Source organism: Apteryx mantelli, chromosome 1 (genome assembly GCF_036417845.1).
Source record: "Apteryx mantelli isolate bAptMan1 chromosome 1, bAptMan1.hap1, whole genome shotgun sequence".
In the NCBI taxonomy this organism is placed as follows: Eukaryota; Metazoa; Chordata; class Aves; order Apterygiformes; family Apterygidae; genus Apteryx; species Apteryx mantelli.
The window spans coordinates 204,863,949-204,891,928 of NC_089978.1; the positions used below are offsets into that span (position 1 = coordinate 204,863,949).

Consider the following 27,980-nt stretch of genomic DNA (forward strand, 5'->3'; position numbering starts at 1 on the left):
AAAAAAGTTTTTTCTTATGTTTAAATGGAATTGCTTGTATTTCAAGACCACACCTAGAATACCAGTTTTGGGCCTCCCAGTACAATAAAAGCAAAGGCAAAGGGCCAGCAAGATTCTCAGGGGCTGAAGAACCTGCCCTGTGAGAGGCTGAGGGAACAGGGGTTATCCAGCCCAAAGAAAAGTCTTCAGAGGGACCTGATAGCAGCCTGTCAATACCTATGTTATCAAGAAGACAAAGACAGGCTTTTAATAGTGGTGCATAGTGGGATGATAAGAGACAATGAATTGAAACAAGAGGTTCCGTCTGGATATAAGAAGAAGCTTTTTCATCGCAAGGACAGTCAAGCATTGAAACAAGTTGCCTGCAGAGGTTTTGCACTCTTCACCCTTGGAGATTTTCAAGACCTGACTGGATAAAGCCCTGAACAATCTAGTCTGAACTCATAGTTGACCCTGCTTTGAGGAGGAGGCTGGACTAGATGACCTCCAAAGGCCCCTTCCAACCCGAATTATCCTTTGATCTTATGATTTTAGAAGTTCTTACGTGTTTTTCTGAAATAAGTAAGAAAAGCTGAAGTGAGGTGTAATGTTACTGGGACAAAAGCTAGAGGAAAAGAAATGCAGTACATGGTCATGAAGCACTGAGGAGGAAAACCAGTACAGCATATCATCATCCAGAACTGACTGCTATAAAGCATCATATATAACTACAGAATACAAGGTTAATTGACACACTAGGAATATAAATTTATATTAAAAAAATCTCCATTTAGAGAGACTTCTATTTAAATCAAATTTTTTTATTTCAATCAAGTAAGTTTTCTAGTCTGAAACAAGAGTGATGAGACATATGTGTAGCCGCTTAGGAGCCTATAACCAGAGAGAACAAAAGAAAGCAGCTGCCCTATGATACAAGATGTTCAGGAAACAGGTAAAATTGTAAAGTATGCTGGGAGACTTGTATTTCTTTATCTGGCTTTCTTCATTTCAAGTAGATTTCAAGTTCTGACTATTTTTCATAGGTGGTCAAATATTTTCAAATGTAGCACTTCTGAGAGATTGAAATAAGCAAAGCAACATCTTTTAGAGAGGTCAAGACGACAAATTGACTATGCTTTTCAATGTTGTTATACAAAAAAATTGAGCTACTATTCATTTGACTTTTAACCAGGACAAATCCATCTAAAATACTCTCAAACAAGCTCTCTGTTGACTCAATTTTTGTAACAGTTTTCTCAAAATGAACTTTGTTATGAGTTTAATTAGTTAGTGGCCTTTCTGCAATATGCCTTACCCCATGAAACATTTATATTAAAAGATAAGTGATATCAAAGAAAACATCAAAACACTTTAAGAACATAAGTGCCAAAAGAAAAGAAAAATCTATCCTAAAAATACCGTCAAAATAAAGAATCTGGATGACATTAACTTAATTTCACTGACAAATATTGTTTAAGTTTATAGGAATTTTTGTTCCTATTTGCATTTTATGACCATTTACTAACGACTGTAGGACAGCCTTTTTCCACACACCCAAACATACAACCTCCATGGTCTTCACTACATTAAAACGACTTGGAAAAAACAAGTTTTTATTTTTTAAGCAATTGTCCAAAATATTTCAAAATGAAATCAGAAAGGTTACATGAGATCTATCAAAAGGATGGAATCCAAACAGCACCGCAGAAGCACATTTTCATCACCTCTTCTTTTAAAGAAATGTTAGGAATGAATCAGCTAAAACTATTTGCCATCCTTGTTACAATTTCTACCATTATCAAAATAATACTGAAACAATTTAACAGAAAAGATCCTCCGCACATATACAAGTAGCTCATTTGAAACCAGGGAATAATCAGAGAAGGTATGAACATCACTTAAAAAAACAAACAAACAAAACAAAAAAGATAAAGGAGGAAGGTGCTAAATATTTGTAACCATAACTTATTTTCTAATCAGCTCAGTGAAAACAAATGAACCCTGACTGCAAACATCTGCCTACCAAACATAGCTAAAAACAATTCTTTCTTGCCAGAGCAAAGGAGAAATCACCACCACTTAGAAAGCATCATATTTCTATCAAAGGTTGATTTGGGTCCTATAACAATTCAGGAATTCATTCTGAATGTTTTCTGCGTTCTGAGTTTCCAAGATTGGTTTATTTTTGCTTTCTAGTAAGATTCAGTATGATTACCTTGGACAATACAGACCTGAAAAACTGATAATAGACAGATACTATCTAATGCCTTTTATGGCACAGAGCCTATAAAATTTAATTCAGGTAACTTCTTTGTAAACCAAAAAGTACAAAGTCTACTTTATCATGGGTCAGTGTCATGGCATAGCGTTTTACAATGCTAAATATCAAACATAGGTGTGTTTGGCCTACCATTTAATCTACGCTAGGTTGTACAGTTTCCACCCTCACTAAACACAAGATGTTTAACTGCATATTTACTATTCCTTGTGGAGCCTTCTAAATCTTCATAAATTTATATGCCAAACAAAGACACACATATGCATAAATCCCCCATTCTTAGTCTGTTACTTGCTGCATTTAACAGAGAACTGTCTCCATATCCATACTCTCTGCATGTAAAAAAAACAACAACAAAAAAAAAACAACCCCCCCCCCACCAGTATAAACATTACAGTGGTTTTAAAAGGATGTTTTAAAAATAAGATTATTTCAGGAGGAGTTAAGACAGTAATTGTTTAAAGTTTGCTTTATTAATGATTTAAAAACAAATGAAGTAGTCAGCTTTTCATCACCTCAGTGAGGGCATCTTACTTTGAGACTTAAGCAAATATTCTCCATACTTGCTGACTGGGATGGATAATTCTCTGGAACTGGAGATTTTGGCTCTGTTCTAGCATATCATATTACAATGAAGAAAAAAATAGGAATTCTACAGGGTTTTTATTTTATTTTTTAACATTATTCCAAGCTTACAGCAGATATCTCCTACTGGAAAAATCTACTTATCTATTTTTCATAGATGTACTGTGTCTCAGCACCCTTAAAGTAATTCAAGGCTTTGACATTAATTAGTTATCTCCACTACTTAAAGGCAGGAAAAATCAATTTACCTGAATGCCATCAAGCAACTTGCTCATGCACCAGTAACTGTCAGCTTCTATGTTCTGCAGCACTTCTTCAGGCAGACTGGAAACATCAAAATTTTCCACTTCCTCTTCTTCTGTTACAGAAAAAGTGAGAGAAAGACAAGTCAATAAAGAGTACAGAACAAATAAAGTAAGGATGAGGAAAATAACTGGAAAATAAAGACAACTATCACTCATCTTCTAGTCAGTAACTTTAACACATATTTCCTTTAAGAGGAATGAAATGAATCATTTATTGCTCAACTGTGTCATCTAACAACCTTAAATGTTAATGAATACTTAATTTGTTGCAGCCTGTGAAAATCTCAAACCATGTCTGGTTAATCAGAATTAATATATAATAAATTACTTCATTCTAGACATTTCACACCTGGAAGAGGATTATCAGAAGCACTATTAGAGGCTTCAAGCCCCATATGAACAATCTCTGCAGAACATGTTGGCGTTTGCACGTCACACAAAGTGCTGACACCTCTCTGGGAAGAATGAGGGCAATGGAGATAGTGAGAAATGACGGAAGTGAAACAGATGACCAGCAAGAAAAATAAATAAAGCAAGAAACCTAATTCAGATTAGACAATTAACTTAGGTGATGTACATTTGACAAAATTAATCCAAACCAAAATGCTAGCTTCACAGCTCAAAAACAAGATTACAACAAGGGAAAGCTCCTTCCAAGTCCAGAAAAGGTAGCAATTTATCATCATCATAACTTTCTTTAGTAAAGTCCAGTATAACAAAAAGAAAATTTGAGGATTACTAGACTTTCCCAGTGACTTACTCAGAGAAAGATTGAAAATGACTAGATTTAGCATAAAATACTAAGACCATATTTTTTTAAAAAGTCAATTTAAGAGGACAAGAGGTTTCATGTGAACCTTCACAAAATTACCACTAAGCATCTAACTCCCATTAGATCTGCCATGCAACTCCAAAAGGCTCCACAGGAGCCTTCTTTAACAAATAGCTGAGAAATGAAAATCAAGGATGAATATTTATATTAATTTTGAAGAGAAAGCCAGACAGCAAAAAAAGCAAAGTGATGCATCTTCCACAGCAAGAACAAAAGTGTTTAGTATTTCCTATATACTTTTACTCATATAAAGTTTTTATAAATTATACTATGTTTATTACACATTCATATACCAGCTCCCCAGTGAAAAATAAAGTTAATGCTTAATATTTTTAATTTTATTTTATTTTCATTCCAAAATATATTTGGCAATCACATTGTGATGAGAAAACAAAAATCAAAAAGATTAAAGAAAAAAAAGAAAAAGCAAAAAAGAAATGGCACATTTTCTTTCTGCCTCGCAATGCCTAAAGTAAAACAATAAATGAACCAGAATTCCTCCTATTTATCTAAAATGCAAGCAACACTGAACATTATTCCTCTTGAAAGAAGCACTCTTCAGGCACTGCATCAGTAAATACTTACTGAAGAAATGAGATTATAGCTACTTGGATTATGGATGTTTTGCAAACTCCCGGTCTCTGAGCACCTTTTCTTTTCATGATACTGCTGTCGCATTTCTGAACAAAAAGGAAGTTACAATAACTCCTCCACAGGTGGTTATGAAAAGGTAGCAAAGGAAAAAGGCTCTTTATCTTACTTATCTTACTGTTTCTTATCTTACTCTTTCAAAATCTACCATTTCACACTGTATTCGCTTACCAGGATTTAAATCAACAAATAAGCTTAAGATTCACCTAACCAGTTGAACATCTTACCTCCCTTCACAGCCAATGTGGAAAAAAGCAAATTACAGAGCTCTATTAGCTATCTCATTCTGAAGTAGATTCCTAAAATAAAGCAGATGAATCACTTCCCAAAAGATTCCTGTTTCTCAGTATTAGCTCTAAGCTGAGCATACGCTGACTCCCTCAGAACACAGAGCGTTAAACTGCAGAAAGCTAAAACTAGCTGACAGAAGACTGACTGCCCATCAGGAGACTTCTCACCCTGTGACTGAACTACCTGCAACAATCAGAAATGACAGAATGTGAGAAAAGAAAAGCAGTTTGAGAAATAAGGCTGAAGGTACTTGGACTGCAAAGAAACTTTAGTATTAATAGTTTGCAAAAACCAGATTCTAATTTTTCTGTCAAGAAAGTACTCTCAAATTAGATAGACAATAGAACTTTTTTTTTTTTTTTGCAAGAAAGCAGAGCATCGCTTTTCAGAAACATTTCCAATGGTTCCCTACTGCTTCTCATCACTACAAGTATGTTCATCAAGCCCAAAAATGGATGTCAGAATAGGCAATTTTGAAAAGGACTCAGGTCTGACAGTAAATTTGAAGCAGAAGTCTCATTATTTCACAGAAAAAAAATGTATTAGAGATGGAAAGACAACTATTGTCAAGTTGTTTCTGCTCTACTTTGGGTGATCTTGTAAGTCAAAAAAAGCATACAGCATTCAGGAAATCATCCAATTTTTTCCCTAAAAATTTTCAGTAAAAGAAAGTCCCTAAATATAATGTCACAGACTTCCATGTATCACCATATGGAAATAAGAACAGTGCTTTTAGGAAGTACTTATCCAGTTTTTCTGTTCTCATCAGTCTCTTTGGCAAAGATATCCAAGAACATTATGCTTTTCTGTAGCATACATTGATTGATTCCTAGCATTTTCATAAGCATCTTAACCATAAAATAAATATTCAGGATTTTTTATGATATGTTCTTTAAATATACAAGTTACTTGGAATCCAGTTTTTATTTCTCTTGTGGTTCACATGCATCTGTAGTAAGATGGTCTCTTCTAATGTCAGAAAATGAAGTTTTGAAATACAGAAAAAAAAACCTCCTAATGTGTAAGACAACACAGTATATTTTGACTATACACTATTTACTTTGTATAAGACAACTGTCTCAAACTTTAGCTTAGAAACTGTATATTAAAACATTTCAAAGAGCAAAATCTAGCTACATAGAGATACATTAAAATATATTTTCCATTGTATTTGCTAAGAAGTATAATTTTTCTATATGCTATAATTAAGTATTTTAACCGGTACTTCTTGATTAAGATATTGTGGATGCTCACAAGGAGCTACACCATGGAAGCCACCCATATACTAAACTTAACAAAGATGACAAAGCCTCATAAAAGCCACAAAGCAAATAAGCGCTAATGATCTGCAAGAGTTTCTGCCGCATCGGTATGGCCTAATTTGCTACATTTTATTGAGGAAGTTGAAAACTGCCTCTGATTATTTGAGACATCCTTTTTCCACACTACAACCGAACTGAATGTGGGCCATTCATTTTCAAGACAACTTGTTCAAAATAAGGAACATCTGATTGGCACAATAGCATGCAAAATATCAGTTTACATATTTATCACTTATTTCTTTAGGGACATAGTGCAAAGTACTTTTTCCATGCAATTAAGAAAAAAAAAATATCAAGCTGATTGTTACATGGATTTTCTTTTCGTTTATTTGTAGGAAGAAATAAACACATTAGAGACATTAAAAAAGAAAGACTGGAAAGGGTTTCAGGACAAACAACAGAAGAAGCAGAAATAACTATCTAAAAAGTACATGAGATGAAGTATTATTTCAATTTAAGTATTGTGTTGGAAAACAGAATTGCAAATTGCAGTTTTAGATGACTTTAAATTTTTTTGCCATGAGTTAAATCTGAATGGACAGTAATATAAAGATTAAATAACAAGAGAATGGGGAAAAACAGCAGGCAAATGTGTATATGTATCAATATCTGGAAAAAAAAATCACTTCATAAAAATTCCCAATTACAAAGTCTCACAGCAACATTTCTCATTTTCTTCAGTTTCCTGTGGAGATTTTTATCGTGTTAGCTGTGTAATTGTAGAAGACAGTAAATAGTTGCCTGGAGGAAAACTGCTGTAGCATGGAGTCAATGACATGCTGATCTGAAAGTGTGTGTTGCTGTAAGCTTTTTACTCATTCCCAATGTATGCTTCTGAAACCTTCCACAGTGTGAGAAGAATCACCAACTTGTTCTGAACAGCTTTAACCAGATCCTCTCAAAAAGGTAGGGGCATAAGAATAAAATTAAAAATTTACTAGTTACAACTTGTTACACATTTATTTCTCTATATAAAAAAATTAAAATAATAAAATGTAATATAATATTTTGTATACATTATAATTATATAATATTAATATTATGTATAATAAAAATATAATTTCTCTACTATAAAAATGTTAAACATAATAATGACTTGCCTCCATTAGAAAGAAAATATAGGTTTTAATATGAGATTAAGACTAGTCAATACTTTTGGTGGAAGGTGATCAAAATGTAAAAATTAAATTCTTGAAATATTTGAATTACCCCTTTTCTGTACAGATCATGAGCAAACATCTGCCATTACAGACAGATGGAATCATATACTATAAGAATTTTTACATTAACTGAAGTACTAGGAAATTTTAACTTCTGAGAGGATATTATTTATGAAAAAGCCATGTCCCAATTTGAAGACTAAATACTGAAAACACATGAGATTAAAGTGGAAACTACTACTGCTTTAGTAACTAGCAGCACTCTCAGTGCATCCCAATAGCCAACCGCATCCAATAATCCCTGTCCAAATGCAACAAATAAAAGGCAGACTGCATTCAGATTTTATCCACACCTATTACCTATACCAATTCTCAGTCTTTATAAAGAGGGAGAGAAAAAAAAATGACTATAACTTGGCAAAGTTTTACTGCTTCACTACTTCAAGCAAGCTTAAACAAAACCCATTCTATTAAATAAAGCACACACATTTTCAAGGGAAACACGTTTTCAGTGCAAGCAGACATTTAATTGTTTAATGTTATAATTTTAGCCCTGTATCTTGAAATGCTGTCCCAACACTCAAATTCATATAAAACTGAGTAAAACTGGGTTCACTAGAGCAGGAGCTAGGAGTCAAAATGCATGGTGGTATAAGAACAAATCAAATGGAGAAGCCAAGAACAGACCTGTAAGGTGGTCATTAAATTATGCTTGGTTTTCTATTTTTTATATATAATTTATATTAACATTAGAAATGTTAATTTTCTAAACATCCTAAAATCATTCTCTGTTTTGTAGCACTTATTTGCTTAAATATATTTCTCGTCTAATGTACGAAAAGAATTCCAATAGATTTCAAGACCAATATAGCTTATATAGAGCTTATATAGCTCTCGCAGAGGTGCAGGGAAATCATTATGACACGTGGACACCTGTCTGTATAAAGTTTGTAGAATTAAAGTTTATTGTTGTAAACTACTGTAGAAGTTATATGTTCAGATAAACCTAACTTAAAAATTACTATCTAAGTAAACAAACTACAAAAACAAATGATTGCGTGTGGAGGTGAACAGTAATATTCCCATATCTGGAAGATCTTACACATTCCACTTTGAAGCACAGTTTTCAAAGATTTAAGAAACAGCTATTCAGCCATTGTTGCATTACTGCAATGTTTTTCTAAAGAGATCAGGATATAATAGATCATTTAAGTGTAAATTCTTACAGTAACAATTAGCTAATTACAAATTTACATAACTATATCAATATCTCCCCTTAAAAAGAACCTAATTATGCGTTTATCAGATACATATAGCTTTTGAGCTGCTAAGGACTGATTACTAAAGTAAAAGCTTCCCTTTCTTTGTGATACTACAGTCACAAAGATAAAATTAAATAAATAAATAAATAAATGGAATTCAATCACCTCATCAGTCCATGCTCCAGTAAACATGACTTTAGTGCATTTAAATCATTCCCATATTATCAGTCATTTTCTCACAAACAAAGTGTATTGTTGACTTGTCTGTTGTAACAAACATTGTTAATAATCTTACTTCTGTTCAGTGGATCTGTCACAGTTTCCTAAAGATCTAATAGGAAGCAGGGCAAATACCTTTATATATCATTATAAGAACAATCCTTTTAACATCATTCTGTTTTTAATCATTTTACTTTATTAATATGAGTTCTGAAAATAATCTTACATATATGGATAACGTTATAATCTCCTTTGACCTGGAGAACAAGAAAAATCACATCTTCTGTAAAAGTACTGTAAGCTTGATTCCTTAGACCTAAATTTTATGCTTTCAGAATTAATTGCAAGTACTCTCAAATTGTTTTAATCACAAAAGAGTAAAGACTTCACGTATTTATTCTCTAATTCCAGATTCTTCTTCTTCATAATAATAAGTCATTGGGAGACTTCCTTTAGTAGGCCTGCATGTTTACCAGCAAGATTTTTCACTTAGTCTTTTTCTTGACCAGATTTCAATGGCAAGAGTATACATTTTTTGCTAAAAAGCCACAAACTTCCCCTTAATTCCTATTCATAAGCCACTGCAGATGTCTACACAGAAATAGGTCTGGTTTTTTTTTTTCAAGAATAACACATTTATTTGAAAAATAGGGAAATTCTTAGCTCATGTTTCAAATTAAACAAAAGACATGGGCTCCTCACAGGCTGCAGACAACTCTGATTACACATCAACAATTCAGATATGAGAAGTAAGAAAAACACCTTTAGTGCTTCAACACTATCACCAAAATACAGAGCACCAAAGAAAATCAAGTAAACCAGCTGGCACCAGAAGGTCTTTGATCCACAGAACTTGCATAATACCAAATACAAAACTGGCAACCTTTTACACAGGTAAGAAATCTGGTCGGTAAATGCAATCTACACCTAGGAAAAAGCTTTAAAAGCCAAATACACAGCATCAGGTCTGTGGTACTCAACAGTCACAGCTAATTTAGGATAAGTTTGTTTGTGACTGCCGGAACAGGTACTGATAATAATTAAGAACTGACATTCATTAACAATACACATGGCCAACAGTTAATCTAGTAAAGTGCTGTTTTGAAGTTTGAATCTGGCCCAATTTCTCAGTGTTTTAAACATTCCTATTACAGCAATCTCTAATTATCTGAGACAGATGGACAGACACATCTGTACACACAAATGTGAACATATACACATACATAATTATATACACATACACATATTCAGTTGCAATATTCAATACACTGCTCCTTTCCAACAAAGCATAAAAGACTATATTCAATTTCCCATGCCTGGATGATATAGTAACTGTACCACTGAAAGTCCATCTGTACTACCACAGTAAAAGAACCAACTGATCAGATTCAAGGAAGCTTCAAATGATTAAAGAGAGACTACCTACGGATCATATGAGAACAGACTACAACTGATTGTCCAGAGGAGAACACAGTAACTAGCTATACAGTACAGCTTTATATTGTATACTGTCCAGCCCCATCCCCAGGAGATGATGGTAAAATCGCAAGGAAAGTAAGATTTAGGTGTGCAAGTAATCTGCAAAGAATTTCTTCCCCCCCCATTGGTAATGTTGCTACGAATAACTAAATGATATTTTATTTTGATGAATAAAAAAATCCTCATGAATATTATGACTGTTGGTTCCATAAGCAAAGTCTGTAACATAGAACTATTGAGGACTACCCAACTACTACTACTGAAAACTTTGTGTCAAAATGATCTCATTTAAAATTAGATAAATTATAGAGTTACAGACTGACAAGAAGAAACACAGATGTGTCATGTGAAAAGGGACATTCACAAAAACATAAGCAGCAAATGGTATGCGTAACAATGTATTTTAATGCCTCCAAACACAAAATAAAAATGCAAATAATTATACTTCTATAGTGAGATCATCTACTTATGTATGCTCCTTGATACTGTACCTGACTTTTATACTTTTTTAAAAACAGGTCTGATGACAATAAAACAAAAAAATCCTATTAGAGAAAATTTACCAAGCTCAAATTCAAAATAATCCCTTCATATTCATTAGTATTGCCAAAAGAATAATTTGCCAAAATATTTCATTATATATGGTTCTCCTGACATAAATGCAATCTAAGAGTGAAGTAAATACACTGTCAATACAACCAACACGAGTTAATGTTATTTTTTCATGACACTCTATATACTGACTACCAAACCTAACAGTTTTCTGACAAGACAGAATTTCAGAATTAACACTGTTTGCACAAGCACTCTTACAAAGCCTGTCAGCTATAAATCAAGTTTATGAGTTTTGGGGGTTTGTTTTGTTCTGTTTTTTTACAATGTAAAGTAACCTCTGCTGAAACTCATACATTTGAAAGAACTGCTACAGATGGATTTTGCTGACAGCAGTGTTAACCTCTGATGACTGTACTGAATGAATTTCATACAGGATTTGAAGTTATAGCTAAGATATTTAAGGCTTTAGATAAAACTAACTGATTTTTTAAAACCTTGGAAATTCATACAGTGTCTTTTAGTTCTCTAAAGAAAACAAACATTGTAAGATTGAAAAACAAATATCAGGCTGCAGCTTAAACGGGAGAGAATAGCAAGAGAAGGTCAAAAGCAAACTAGTAAGGTCAAATAACTTTAAAATGAACCCCAGCCCCAAGGGACTAGTAATTAGCAGCCAGTATGCACCATGAGCACAGGATGCTGATGAGCACTTTCTCTGAATGCCTGATGAGGTGCTGGAAAAATCCAAAGGTGCTTTGAGAATAGGAAATAAAAGATTAGAGGTTCAACTTTCCCTCCAAATCACATTTCTTTAATTACTTAGTCTGCGCTTATCACTTAATTTTTTAAACATCAAGCCCATGTATACACATACACACAAACATACTCAGAGCAGAAAACAAGAATGGGACAAGAGTTAAATCACAATGAGGTCAAATAAGCCTAAAGCCTCAGGAACTGGCCTCACAGAATACATATAAGGCTGGAAAACATATCCTCAGAAGAAAGAAGCAAGGAACTGAAATGTTTTAATAAGACAACTAAAGAGAGCAAAGATAACAGTTTTTAAATAAGCAAAAATTAACCGCAAAAAAAGAAATATTTATGTCTTGTTGGTGACAAGACAAAAAGTAACGTGGTTCAATTGCAACAAGAGAGATTTAGATTACTAGAGAGTGGGGCGCTGAGGGCAGACCTCGCATCTACATTCCAACACCGGCAACAGCGGAAACTGGAACAGACCAGGCAGAAAACACAAAAACGTCAGTAAATGGAACTCAGTATTGTGCCCGTTTTTCTGCTGGAAGTTTTTAAAAGGGCAGACAGTTTTGGCCCTAGATACAGTTGATTCTAGCTCGAGGTAGGAGGTAGACTGGGATAACCTTGGGATAACCTTTCCAAGCTTCCCCCAACTTCTCTCCTCCTATGACATTTTTGCTCTGAATGTGGTATTTGTGGAAGGGGACAGTGATTACAAAAAGACCCCCAAATTTTCCCTCAATGACAGATCTAATGAAAAGGGCATATGAATAAAATTCAACAGACTAACTGTGCTAAGACCAGAGATTTCCACAAGAAGATACAGGGGTATCTGTGCAGATAGATACGTGAAAAATTTTCCTATCAGAATAATTTTAATAGTGTACTGCACCTTAAGAATATTTTAAAGGAATCTGAAATTTTAAAAAAGTTAAGATGATAGTTTCGACACATGAACTGCTTTTCCATTCAGTATTAGTAATCATGTTCAGTGGAAACACATACTCATTTTTAAAAAGAACAGTTTTTTTAAAAAAATACCTCATGATAAAAGTCAAGGAAGTGCACTTCATGGAAAACTACATATAGCTGTTTACAAAATATGTAATATTTTAATCTCACAAAGATATTTACAGAACTAGCAATAGAAGAATTACACAACAGTAAGAGGAACTCAGTGAGGCATATCTAATGCTCACCTTATCTGTTAAAATATGTTTTTACAGGGCTACTTTAAAAACAGCCACTCTAGCACTTGCTGCTGCCATTTGCAATTTCCAATGAAACTGCAACCTGTAGCAAAGAAACACCTCTGCTTGTTTTTATCAGGAGTTTCCATCGCCTTTTTTTTTTTTTTTTTTAAACATATTGTATAGGTATTTATCACTAAGACAAAGCAATAATCACACAAGATAGTAAAACTCCTCTCTAGGAAAAACACTCTATCTACTCAAAAACAACAGAGCATGGTTTCTTTATACTCTTTTCCTATATTAATGTAAGAAAGGTAATATATTTTAGTTCAAATCTAATTTAAAGAAAGCAAACTTTTTTCTTATACTTAACCATGAAAGGCAGAACATGCAACTTAGTCCAGAAAGATGTCTTTAGTGACAGGACAGTTTGTAACTCCATAAGTTAAAAAAAAAAAAAAGAACTGTTTTTTTAATCAAAATTCATGTGCTATAAAAGCATTAAACATTTTATGTTAGTATGAAATAAGGCAATTAAAACATAAAACAGAAAAAAAAATTGTTCAGCAAAAATTTTGATTTTTTTTTTCATTTTCTTCTTAGCCACTGTGCTTAAGTACTTAGTTTTTTCACTGCTGCTTTATACTTTATTTTCTACAGCTTGAAATAGAAATCCAAAATTTTGGATTTCCCAACTTTAGAGCAAGCCAAAAATTCCATGCTTATGAAAATAAATCTATTATTTTTTCTATTTACTTGTCTATGTTAAAAAATAGTTTATATTTAAACTACAAGCAAAGGCCTATTCAAATTAAAGTTTCAGCCTACAGACTTCTCACAACTGTATTTAAATTGGTCGGAATGTTTCGAAACATTATTAACAAAATTAAATTTTGTTTTAAATGTCTTTTTGTTAAGTACTGATAAATCTTAATTTAAAAGCCTTCTTTTAGATCTTGAAACACTACTGATGTTTATCAACAGTATCTGAATTTTATATTTCTGACAATTTATACAGCCTATTATCATTGCTTTCCCCTTTGACTTTTTTCTGCGAGTTCCTTCATAATAAACACGCAAAGTTGTGATATTTGGATGCCAAAAGCCATTAAAGTCATTTCCCAGTCTGTCAGAAAGCATGCTTGAGAAGATTTAGATCTGAAAGTATAACTACCTCGGTGCTTCTTCACTACAGAAAGATGATCGTTAATTATAGCTATACAGAGACCATGGGGAGAGTGAAACGAATGCACATGCCAGAACTAAAATATGCAGCTCCCTTTGGAATACATTTCTCTCCCTACAGTTATATTAATTGCAATTAGCTGTCCCTTTCTTCACAATTCTTTCACTTTTACACCTGCAGAAATCTTTTGGCTTCTTTTCAATTTCATTTTACTACTTCCACCATTACTCAAGTTCTTATTTGTTCTCATGATCCAACACTTCCAATTTGCAGTTTCAATTAAAATACCTTTCATTAAACTCTCATGGCTTCCTCAGAGTGCAGTCTACTAGTTTTTAATTTCTTTCAGAAATGAGATAATATAATCTACAAAAGATATTTTGATCCTCCTTACCTTTTAAGGTAACTTTCATATTATCCATTTCATTTCATGTTTAAAAATCTGGGAGCGTATTTTGAGCATCACATTATAACACATCTTCCCTAGACAAATGCATTTCTGAATTTAGAAACACAAATACTGATGCAAAACCAACTTTTAAAATAGATAATTAAAATGCCCATCAGTGATCATATTTATCCTCCTTTTCACCTAGTAGATCTTACTAAAATAAAACTTTTGTTAGCAGAAAAATTTTGTATGTGTGGAATACAAATCCTTTTCTCTCAACTACTTTTAATGCACCTTATTGAAAAACACGGAAGAGATACCAGTAAATAATATAAGCAGACTGTGTTTAAACAGACAAAAATCAGAGTTAGCTGAAAAACCCCAATACGTAAGTCAAAAAGAGTTCAGATTCAATTACTGTGATAACTAATGGCAGAGATTTGAGTTTGTTTTGATTTTTTTTTCCTGAAAAAGTAGAATATTTAATATAAGATAGGGTACAAATAGATACATAATTGTAGGCCAGAAGAAAATCCGTATTAACCCTCTAAACCACATGAGGCGCTTGAAGTAGAACACAGAAACCAGAATGTGGATCTCCATCTGAAGAACAGTAAATACTGCTGGGAAAACAAACAAACAAACAAAAAAACACACAGCAATGAACCAGTTGTCAATATGGTCTCATTAGCTTCCTTGAAGAGAATGGAAATCCCCAGCAGTAGTGAAATGATGTGAAATAAGCCTTCAGAAAGAACAAAGACAGCAGAGACAACCTGTAGTCTATAAAGATGTTCTCTCACCAGCCAGCAGGAACAGAACAGAGAATAGTATGATTATGCTACTTTAGCATTAGTATAACTCATATGTTTAATCATGATAGAAAATTAAGATAACTAAACTTAAAGGTCTTGAGGACTTCCTCTAGTAAAATACAGAGGTAGCATGCTGAATAACTCAAACTGGACAAATCTCTCAGTAAACTGAAACTATATACACTCAGAAAAAAAGGAAAGGTGGGTCTGTAGGATGAATGAATATCTTGTTAGACCAACTGATTTAATTGGGAGAAGAGCACTAAACAAGTTTACAGACACAAAAGCCATTTTTATGGTCTATAAAGAGATATTACCATTTCACGGTTTTATATAACAATGTCACTTTTTTAATGAATCTCAATAATGTAAGCATTATAATAGGTGGAAATAACCTCAGTAACTTAGGATATCAAAAGACAGCAAACTGGTAGAACCTGAACATCCAAACAAGCATTTTGTCCAATATAATAAAAGCTAAATTATTCCTAGACAGGCCTATCATTTTATTAATTACATTATCTGACAATAAGAAACAATCTATAACAACAGTGAGACTAATTCCTGTGTTGACTTGGGGAGGATTAAGATTCCATTTTTCTTAAATGAGTCAGAATGCCCTTCTCTTGAAGCGTTTAATACAGCTGACAAAGACGACGATGATGTAAACCAAATAATTTCAGAAAGAAGACAGGCATTGGCTAATGGTCCATCTCAAGGTGGCCAGTAGCAGAAGCTCTCCAACAGGATGCAAGAAACATGGGAGATGTACACTGATCCTTTCCCTTGGTGAAGGATGACACAAGCTGAAAAAATTTGTGATTTATACACATCAGTAGTCACCAATGACAGCTAACACCTGTGAACTTCTCCAACCTGTCTTTTTAACCCCTTTATAATTTTAGCAAGTGAACTATTATTAACCAGGAAAGCCCAGGCATTTTATTCTTTCTTAATTCAAATTAGTGCCTCCTACATCCATTGCTGCAGTATATGCCAAAGACTCACTCCTTATCCTCCCCCACCCTGCAATTCAGAATTGTTCCTAACTCTGTCATATACCCCGTTCTGCCATCCCTTCTCCAGGCTACTGGATTATCCAGAACTAATATATGTCAAATTCAACATATAAATGCAACACTGAATTACAAAGTGACATTTAGTAATAGTAATATTTACAGTTTTGCTTTCTGTTCCTCACTTAATGATTCATGAAGATGACATGAAGCAGGGCTTGTATATCTGAAAGTTCGGTTTTGCAATTATATATTGCTAACTTTCATGCCTCTGGTACCACAGTTAATTTAAACAATAACTTAGGTATCTTAAAATGTAGTTCAACAACTTCATAATTTAATTTTGTTAGAAAGCTTGGGTTTGTCCCATTTCACATTGGCAATTTCTTATTAATTTAGGGAAGTGTTCTAGAAATCTCTTACAGTAAAGCTTCAATTTGAAAGAATTCCTCTGATTTTGTCCATAAGACAGGGTCTGTAAATTTTTTTCACTCGAAACACCTAAACAAAAAATCCACACAACTCCCCTAGTGTGTGATGGCATCTCATATGCTACTTTTACACCTCTGTTAGGCTTCCTGGCTCTGATGTGGTTGCGTAAGTTTTTATTAGTAACTTTTGAATCTCTAACTGGTTATTCCTCTAACACGTAAAATCATTGAAAAAAAGATGTAGCTTCCTGGGTTTATAAGTTCCTATCCATTTTTCTCATTTGGATGCTGTTTCTGCTTTACAAAAAAGTCTTCTCACTATAGCTTTACTATTAATAAGAAATCAAGGCTGGGCCATACATTATAACATACTGAAGATCAGTATTCTGAACATACTCTTCATTCAGGGATATGAAAAAAAGAAAACAAAGATTAAAAAAAAAAAAACCTCAAACCCCACTCACAGATGCCTTCACTCACAATGATGAGCGGAACAGGTAACAGGGAGCTGTAAGGAAGTATAATCCAGTTACATTTGCCCTAACAGCCATGAGAAATTTTCTTACTAGAGCAAGATATTATGTAAAGAAGAGTAAGGAGGTGAAGGTAATCACATGCCTCCAGACATAAATATATAGATAAATATTGAAATGGCGATTACTAATTTTTCAGTTACTATCTTATGTCAACAAATATTAAAAGATCACAGATCTTCATTTAATACTCTATTTAACAAGAAAGCCAGTCACATACAGTAGCATCTTCAGGACAAAAATTATGAATTCGAATACTGGTACCTGGAAGTAACTTCTACCAGTCAACAGAAAATGTAAGTTGGATAAATCCTCAGTTTGACGCTTACTTAAATCTTTCAAGTAACACATGCATTTGCTTCTTCAATAGTTGCTCTCACAGCTTGTCTTCGTTACCATTTTTTCTTCCTCCCTTTAGACATTTTTTTTAAAGCTTGTTACCAGTACGCAGATCAGAATACACTGACTATTGCTTATTGCACTTTCAATAAAAATATTACAGCACGGTAGTTAGAAATACCATTGATTTGAAATACTTACATAGTTACATTAAAATGACAGCTTTGGGACTCAGAATGCACCTACTTAATGTCACACTGAAAAAGGCAAAACATGACAAGTATGAATGACACAGGTATTTTCTTAATTACATAAAAGCCCTTAGCTTTTAAAGTTTTATAAAAATAATGCAGATATTTGCAAAATAAATAGGAAAGCTTCCTTTAAAAAAATAAAAAATAAAATTCCCATCTCTTCTCCCAAACAGAGGGGAAAGTTAGCCTGTAATACAATGATTTTCCTGTGAAGCAATACTCATAAGAAATCATTTACTTTTAAGTCAAAATGCCTCAGTAAACTCTAATATACCCTCAGTAAAAATCCACCACAATGCTCTCCATTTTGTCCAACTTTTTTGTTCTATTGCTCATATTACCATATTTAATCTAACTCAGAAATACAAGTCTGAGGAGCAGCTTTTAAAAACAGAGCAAAAAGCTTTTTACACTTTCTTATTGCTTATAAAAGAAATGGCTCAAATTATATCCAGATAAACAAATAAATGAGATTACACTGAAGATTTGTTTTTAGACAAATATATTATCTCAATTTATTTTAGGAAACTTATGAAATTAGTACAAGCACAAGGAATAGAGCAAATACTTTCCAAAATAAAAACATTTAAGCAAATAATCTACTTCTCTTATTTATCAAATAAAAGCCCACGAGAAAAAATTTAAATCACCAAACTATCATGGATTTTATTTTGAATTATTTTAACTCAATAATTTGCCCATAGAGTTGTGTTGAGTAAATAAAAAACACTTCAGAATTATAAAACTCAAAGACAGCATTATTTGAAAATTGTTTAAACATACAAAAAACTCCAGGAGTGCCTAGACTGTAAACAGTAGTATTATAAAGCAATGGAAAAATCCTATTAAGGTTTAGCAGAAAGTCTACCGTACACTTCAGAAATAAAAAACAATCAGGTTCAAATCAGATGAAAAAAATGGTAGTGATAGAAGCTTCATAAAACTCTAATAGATGAACACAACTGCGACGGTTTTTTCTTTCTTCATTGTCACCTAGGCTTGAATTTATATTGATAATTGGAGTATGAAAGAATGAATGCAACAGTGAAATTCATCTAACAGTAAACGTGAAGCATTATTACTCTGTTATTATACAGGTCACGTGTACTTTGTTTTCCTTGCATATGTTGTATGAATTAGAACACACAGCGCTTCGGCTTCAGGAGCTGAATTCTGACATGTCCTGGAAACTCTACCAACATACAAAGACTTTCTGCTAATGATTGCTTTGCCTTTTTTTTTTTTTCTCTCCTCCAAAACCAGCTTGTATTTATTTTGCATAGCCTTTTTCTTGCATCATTATTAACATTTAAGAATCTGTGCATTAGTTATGTGGATTGTTTTTTCTTTGAAGACAGTCTAAAAGACTCAGCCATTATGAAACTTCAGATCTTTTTTTCTTAAGCGAGAGCCTCATAAGACACTATGAACACTTAACCTCACTACTCAAAACATTAATTTTCTCTCAGAACTATACTCACACTAGGGCTTTTACCTATCTAACTATAGTTAAAAAAAAAAAAAGTGTGTCCTTAATGGAAATGGTTATACAATTGTAAGCCAGAACCAAGTATTCAACTACAGGATCAAATTGCAACTAAAAGAAATTAATATTCTAACAAGTCTTGCTGAAAGCTACAACGATGAAGTTTTCCAGGTAAATAATTAAAAAAAATATCCAAACAAAGGATTAAAAAAATTAAAACTTTTACTGTTAATTAGTCCACCCATTAATCAGTTCTCTCCCAAGTCCTGCAAGTGTAGCTGCCCTCTTTCACGCTCCTCTCATTCCCTACCCCTTTACAAGCTAAGCACAAGCTGTCCTCTCAGTACTACTCAAATTATCCCTACACCTTCTCTTTGCAAAGTCTACAACAGATACTGCTTTATTACCTGACCCTCAACACAACAGCATATTATGGCAAGCACTGTCACCTGACAGACAGTTCGCAGCAAGTTATTTTCACAAGGATTCTCCTCCTTGGTTATAGTGAATAAAAGCATGTAAAGCAGTAAGATTCTTTGCCCAATTAAAAGTCTGAAAAACTGCATTATATACCAATAAAGAAAACTACTTGAAGTTTTGTGTATGGTTCATTTTTCTTAAGTGAGACATACATAAAAACAAATGAACAGTTTTAAAATATAATCTAAGCAATTACTTCAAAACACTTGCTCTTACAAAAACATAGACCTAAATTTTAGTGGTTATCTCCTTTGATGCAGTTTAGTTTACCTGGAAGAAACATGTTTTTACTTTACAATACCTCAAAACAGGTATTTAAACAGATGAATGAAAAAAAAGTTGCAAATTAAAGAATGACATGCACATACTTGAAAGAAGCTATTTCAAATTTCAGTGCTGAAGCGGGAATTAATTTATTTTCTTAAATTTAAAGCATTTACTGAATAATGTGAGAAGTTTAGGGCAACATTCATTAAATGTATGGGACCAATCACTGCATGACTTTTCATGGGACAGAAGAATGATTTAGAATATTTATGAGAGTAATTCTTCATGCAATTTTACAATTGCTAAAAAATTAGGAATTATTAAGAATCAAGGAATTTTCAACTAATCAGCAGTCCTTCGTGAACCTATATGTCAAAACAATCTCAGACAACCCCACATCTTCCTCTTGGTAACGAGGAACCAATCCTGCAGGACAGAGATTCACAGAAATTTGCCATTCTCATTTTTGTGTTCCTGTAGGAACAAGATTTTAGTGGCTGCTGCTACCCCGCACCCAAATCCCAGCTCCCTCATAATCTATAGTGAAAAGGGAAGAAGCACACAAACTAAAGTCAAAGTTGACCAATTTAGTACAACAGATGCCAATGGCAGCCAAGCTTTCTATTTAAGGTGCACATGAAGGAAAATCATGATGGATCTACACTACAAAGCTCTGTGAACCTGGCTGTTGGTTAGGAACACAAAAAAAAATAAATCTATAGATTATGTAAGAAATACCGACAGATTCATGATATGAACTAGGATGATACTGACAGAACATGCTTAACATTGCCATTTTTTGCATTACACAGAAAAAAATTAGAAAAATAACAATTGCTCAGAATACACTGCTTCTTCACAAGGCCCAATTCCAACACAGCTATAATCAGCAGAGCCTGGAAACTGCAGTGACTTTAAAATAGGGTGGTTAGTCCTTTCTACACAAAAGAAAGGTTGGTTCCAACTGAGGGCTTTGATAAGTGGCACATACCAAAAGATGCAAGAGGAAATGAGGACCATAAAAGGGTCTCAGGAAGCTCCTAAATAAAATAGAACAAGCCAGACCATAAAAAACAAACAAGATAAAATAACAAACGATGATTTAGCTCCACAACGTCTATTTAATAATGAGCCAGGAAATGCCCTCTTAGGACACTATTTCAGCACCTATCACTTTCCAGCTGCTTCCACCTGTAGTCAAAATCCATGCTGCCACACAGCACAGACCTTTATACTACGTGCTCAGCACTGTGGGCAGGCACAACACAGGTCTCTGCTTGCTTGTGGGCCTTCCTAGCCTTTTCCATAGGGCAAAGCAGGAAGGAGGCATCACCAAGATCTAAAACCAAATTTAAGTCCTGTTTATTTTACACATGCCATTACACAGTCGCCCCCCCCCCCCCAGGTATTCCATACCACTTTCAAATACTTTTACTGGTCAGTATATTAAGGCATCAACAGGGTAAGAGTAGGGGAAAACATACCTAAAAATTGAAAAGAAGAATGATGGTATCTCACAGTAACTTCAACGCTGAACAATTTCTGTCTCATGTTATACATATGTATATATGCATATTTTAAGTGTTTCATAATATGTGAAAACATGGGAGAGAGTTTCACAGAGAAGTGGCAGATAAGTTAAAATTTTCAGAACACTGAGCTGATAGTAAAAGATCTGCAACATTCACTGCAGCAAGCACAGAACACTTTCTAGTCTCACCTTGAAGAAGGAATTGGGTTTCCAGCATTTTAAAGATTTCAATTCATATGAGTTTTGGGCAAGTTTTCATTATTCTTTGCTCACAAAAAAGAAAAAAGAAATCACAGATAGCAATATTTCTCCAAGGAACACTTCATAAAATATTTTTCATTTTTATGAAAATTCCAGTAAATTTCATCAAATGCCTTGGAGATTCCTATAAAATGTGTTGGAAATTATTAAAAAACACTGAAATATACTTTTACATGTGGAAACTGTGTTACTGGAGATTTGCATTAAATACAGGAGATCTAATGTGATTAAATGGAACTCACAGAAGCGAATTAGAATATTTTAAATCATTCTTAAAATATAAAGAGTAAGTTTTCAGGCAAATTTTCCATTGATTTAAAAACAAAGAGGGAAAACTTTCTTAATACTTTTAGCAACTTGCAAGAAATGTTAAAACATCAATTACACTTCGTATTTCATAGTGCTTTTATATAAATGTAATTCGTGTAAGTTTCATAAATCATTTAAAATGTGTAAATAAAAGCATTTTAATACAGTCTGTTGTACAAATATACACATATTTGAACCAAAAAAGCATTAAAAGAGTGGGAGTTTGTTATGCAGTGCAATTCTAAAAAAAATTCTATCAGAAAAAAGTTCAAGAGCATATAAAAATTGCAAAATAAACACTTTTCATTTTTCAAATACACAAGGCCCCTCATATTCCTGAGCACTGTCTTGGGAGTTTTCCCAATATTTCTTTCCTGGTAAACCTGAAGAGAGCAAGGATGATTCTGTCAGTCTCCAATCACGCGGAGCTCCTACAGTGTGGGTGTGTCAGGGGGAAGCATCCAGTTATAGTTCTTTGGTAAACTTCCATGCTATCAAAACAATTTGTTGTCTCAATTTTGACATGTCATGCTCTGTCTCTTAAATACAGTAACTACAAACATCTTATATATTTTCAGCTTTACTTCCCCCAAACCCCAATGCCTGAGCCCTATTTATAATTCTTAATGACTAGAGAACTGGTGGACTCTTATAAGAAAGGTCTCGGTTTCAGCTTGTAAATAAAATAACAAATTTTAAACAAAATTTTACTTTCTAACCCTACAGTTACAGACTAAATTTTCTAATGCCTGGAGCCACTGAGTTAATATCCTTTACCCTCCGTGCTTACTGCCTCATCATTCAGAAGCTCAGTTTTATGCACATTCTAAACAGACTTATTTACAGCTTAAAAATTACAGCTTTTTCCTTAAAAAAAGAATTCTCAGCTAAAATGACACCTGTTCACATTCAATAAAAAAAGGCCGAGGAATTACCTCAGATACAGCCATGATACAATACTCTGAAACATTACTCCAATTATATTATGAACACCATAATTTTAGGTACAGCATTCATCAAACTATCAAAAAAGCATACTAAATGGTTTAAAATTTAATTATTTGCTTCAGATATGCTGAAAAGGAAGGAAGGAAGGAAGGTAATAACCAGTACGAAATCTCATTTTAAGAACAGGATGACTTCCTGTAATACATGAGAGGGGACAGGCAAAAAGGTAAGTGAGGGAGCTCTAGGCAGATGGTGGCTTTTCCAGGGCTAAAGAAACTTTACATTCTCATAGTAACATTGTTTTGGAACTAAATCCAATCCCAATCCCATTAGGATTTGGGCCTGGAATTCAAAGTCCATCCATCATGGCAGTACTGATTTAAAAAAAAAAAAAAAAAAAACACTAACAGTTGTATATAATGCCTCTTACAAAAGCATTTAAGATCACAAGAAAAATACTTACAAGGGTAAGGCCCCTCTTTCCAAAGATTTCAGGTCATGTGTTCTTGTAAGCATCCTTAAATTGTCTCAAGCTCCTCTATTTCAAGAAGATTGTAGACAAGATCTTTATCACCATTCCAGCCTGTAGCAGCCTCATTTTTCTTCATGCTCTTTATCCACAATAAAGTGATAAAGAGCTACACTAGCACCCATTTTCTGCCCTTGATTCCCTACTACATAGATTTCCTCCTGATTCAACACTGCTAGGGGCCTCCGAGTGACCTCACACACTCATCCCTTTAGCAACGTTATGTGTTAAGGCACACATTCTGATCATTCTCTTGAGCTTTTTTCTCTCTAGATGATGAGCAAATCTGGGTCCTTTGTGTGGTTCAGGTATACACACAAGGCACAGTGAATTACTGAAATGCAATAATGTTAGATGTAGTACAACATAGCTGACTCCATGAGACAGAAATCCCGAGTAGCTGTGAAGCACATTTTAATATTCAGAACTGATGTGGATCAGCAGGAACTCAGAGCGACCGGAAGGCATATCAAGTAAACAGAGAGCCACTGGAGGCAGCTGGAAATAGAAATTGGCAATCCAGAGCAAAATTTCCTTGTCCACATTAAGTCAATGAGCAGTAAGCAGTCACACAGCATATTTATCTCATTAGCAAAAAATGCCTCCAGAATTACATCCACACAGACAAGATTCATTTCAACATAAATTAAAACAATATAAAGACACAAAGCTTTCAGAAAAACTGCCCTGATGGTAATTAGCATATGTTCTAAAAACATATAATTCTCCTATGTCATGTGGGAGGTTAGGAGCGAGGATGAAAGTCTACCCATACCAGTAATGTCTGAATTCCAAAGAAGTTGCTATATTATGTCAGAATGTCAGAATAGCCCTGCAATTTTTAACAGTTTTCAAGAAAAATATTAGAGATTGACATACCCATAAACCTCAGACTAAAATCCTAAGGTTTAAGTTCCTCCTTTTCCTAATTTAAACAAGGAATCTTAATCTACTGTATTCCAGCAGGGACCAGTAGGACTGTTCCCCCCTAAAATAGTCTTTAATCTCAGTTGCGCCTCTCGGCTTAGTTTTGACAACAAATTCCATCTTATTGAAAATGTTTCAGTATTCTTGCTTTTATTGCAGAGTGGTGAACTAATGAGATATTAACAAATTACATTTTCATCATACCTACATAGTTGGGAAGGTTGAAAGAGTGCTCTCAACTTTTAAAACATTAAATTCCCACATTCAGTCACTCAAACTATTCAAAATGCACAAACCTACATGCTACAATTAGGTACCTCAATCCAGACTGAACCATAAAAACGACGACGACTTCGGTCTTTATAAAAAGATCCAAGAACCTAATTTCTAACATTCAGATTTAAATGAAAAAAAAAAAAGTTACTAGACAAGAAAGTTATCCCTTCCAAACACATTATCTGTATCTTCAAAAATTCTTCTATGACACTCTTCCAGTTGTGCTATATGGATGTCTTCAGAAGAGCAAAAAGACTTCCATAAATATCACACAATTATTAGGTCAGATCAAGGATTATGGACTTTCTCGCAACTGCCATAAAGCCAAAAAAACCATGCCTTTCTTCCTATCAGTAAATTTGATAAAAATGCAATTGTGTGTAAACATTATCAGGGTATACCACGAGATGATCTAGTCAGCACAGATCTGTTATTAATGACGTATAAAATCTTAAATAAACCTTTGGAACGTTTCTCTTCTTTACAAGGTATTACTGGGTAAATATTAAATACACTATATAGCTTAAATATTTTTGCTAGGAAACATGCAATACTGCACTATTTAAGCACAATTCTTACTCTCAGTTTTGAAGACTTCTACAATCTTATTACAAATCCCAGGGTGTTTGATGTGCTCCATTAATTTTCTATTTTACCATTTCAAATTTAAGTAAAATACATGCTGTCATTCATAGTAACTTGAATGCATCACTCAGTGTAACTTGAATATACTAGAAAGATTCAAATCAAAAAGGTATTTAAAGACAAATCTTTGAATGTTTTCTATATGTCACTGCAGGAAGTAACTGGTGCATTAGCATTTAGCCAGGATTACTACTACATTCAAGAAAATATTTTCAGTTCAGTATTATTTTCATTATATACGCTTTAGCTCTTATATGAGCTTTTAGAATACAGTTTCCTGAGATTTATACATTTTCACTGGCAAATATCGTTTCCGACTGCTAGTTTTTAAGTTTGTGTTTCTTCACTGAACACTTAAGGAAATAGCTAAGTTCTCTGATATGAAAATACTGACAAGTTGACAAATACATTAGCAATCACCACGGTCTCCAAATGTAAGTTCGTACTAAAGACAAACTTATTTACCATATTAATTAAATGGTCTATTTAACATGGAATATCAATTCTCTAATCACATCTCATTTGAACTTCTTATTTCAATTAACAACCCTAAAGTCTACTAGAGATCCTACTGTTCTAGGATCATTAAGAACATTTTCATTATCTGTCAAATGAGGGAGTAAAAGGCAGAAACTGCAAGTACTCTCAGGAGTGGGCCTCTACCCTACTTAGGAGATGATTAGGGAATAAGCAGCAGTAGTTCTCATTAGTTGCTTAGCAATACAATGTCCTCCTATGAAACAAGAAATGAACAAAGCAACAGAGGTGTTGCCGTGCAAATAAGGAAATGGATCATCTTTCATTCAGTCAAGGATAATCTGTCCTCCCTTAAATCTAATCAATCTGGATTAAGACACCAATGGGTATCTCACATACAGAAGGTGGGAAATTAAGAACCCACTATATACAGCCTCACTGAAGTAGCAGGACAACCTGTTGCTCACGTTTACATATAAGCATTGTAAATTTTCATTATATGTGTATATGACAAACAGAAATGCAAGGAAAACAGTTTTAATTCGGGTCAGATTAACACTGCCATTTTTACTGTTTAACCTTACCTTTTATACCCATACTGTTATAACCAAATTGTTAATGACTTTTCAGTACACACAGAAAGAAGAAAACAGTATTGGAATTTAATAATAATTACTTTGTCTCACAGCACTGGTTTACACCAGTGTTGAACAAATGGTTTAGAATTAGAAGTTAGCTTACAGCAAATTAAAACAAAGTTATACAAAAGTATTTGGACATACTGTATTTGCAGAATTCAGTCCTCAGATTAACCACATTCTTAACGTCCATTAAGACTTAGATACTAAGCTACAAATTTAAAATATGAATGATATTCTCGTATGAGGGAGGAGTATTTAATCAGTAGTTTCCTAAATATAGGATTGCAAACACAGATAATTACAAAAAAGTCCACAAACTCAACAGAAATACAGCTGTTTCATATTAGTAATGTGAGCCTCAGAAAAGCAGAGTTCTTAACTAGAGAATTTTAGTTACTGTTGCCTTAATGTTCAGGCCCTGACTTCAGGTTGTAATCCATTTGGCCACAGATCTGGCTTGATAGGTTCTCTCTTCCTTAATTTCCCCCCCATCTCATTTAAAATATTTCCTTGTTTTCAAGGTGGTAGTTTGGAGTCCCATCCCCCCCTTATTCACCAGGTCATTCCATATATGCAATTTTACCTCATCATACAAACAGATGAATTGGAGGAGAGCAAGGAAGGGAGAATGAAACCTCCTGTGAAGAAGAAAGCATCAGGAACAGTGCAGGGGGCATTTCTTAAACTAGATATGCAGTTAAAAAATCATAAAATGGAAGCAAAGGCTAGATTGTATTTCTTTCCCCAGCTTTTTCATCTGACAAAAATCAAATTCTGTCTGCAGCTTCTACAGAGTCTTTTTTTTGAACAAAGATCTGAAAGAATCCTGAACTCTATGAATATTTACACAAAATCTGATTACTTGTCAGTATATATTTGAGATCTACTTAAGAGAAGTATACAGATTTATAATTACAAAAATTTATAATAAAATTCATATATTGAATTATGCTTTGATTAGCTAATCCAAACTGTTATTCATATTAAAATGAAGGTGCTGTTCCAAAGCCATTACCAATTCATAATTCAGCGTTATAACAAATCTTACCTATATATTCACAAACGAAGACTACAAAAAAAGGAGTAACAAGATCATTTATGCCCTGAACATATCCGCTGGCTGGATGACGTATAGCCCAGATAAACAAAATTCGTTCAAAGATCTGAAAAAGAGTTAAAGAAACTATCAGGCAATTTATGAAGCAGCGAGCACATTTTATAAAAGGCACTTAAAAAGTATACAAGGACAAATTTAATATCATACAGTTAGTAGTATAAAAATATGCATACAGAAGCCTAAATGAACACTGGTTTTCATAATTAACTGCCAATGTTAATTAAGTTTCTCAGTTATTTAAAAGAAAGCAT

At 33.6% G+C, this 27,980-nt stretch overlaps 1 protein-coding gene across 5 annotated transcripts in view; it reads right to left on the reverse strand.

Moving 5' to 3' along the window:
- Positions 1–27,980, reverse strand: part of TBC1D22A (TBC1 domain family member 22A) — a 200,173-nt gene that overhangs the window by 118,253 nt on the left and 53,940 nt on the right. For 4 of the 5 annotated variants that reach the window (XM_067315871.1, XM_067315852.1, XM_067315889.1 and 1 more), the window contains exons 8-9: positions 27,661–27,775; positions 3,091–3,200 (exon numbers count right to left, since the gene is read on the reverse strand). In XM_067315871.1, coding sequence (XP_067171972.1) covers positions 3,091–3,200; positions 27,661–27,775 — 225 coding nt within the window. The remainder of the gene's footprint in view (positions 1–3,090; positions 3,201–27,660; positions 27,776–27,980) is intronic. The other variant, XM_067315862.1, reaches the window with a different exon arrangement.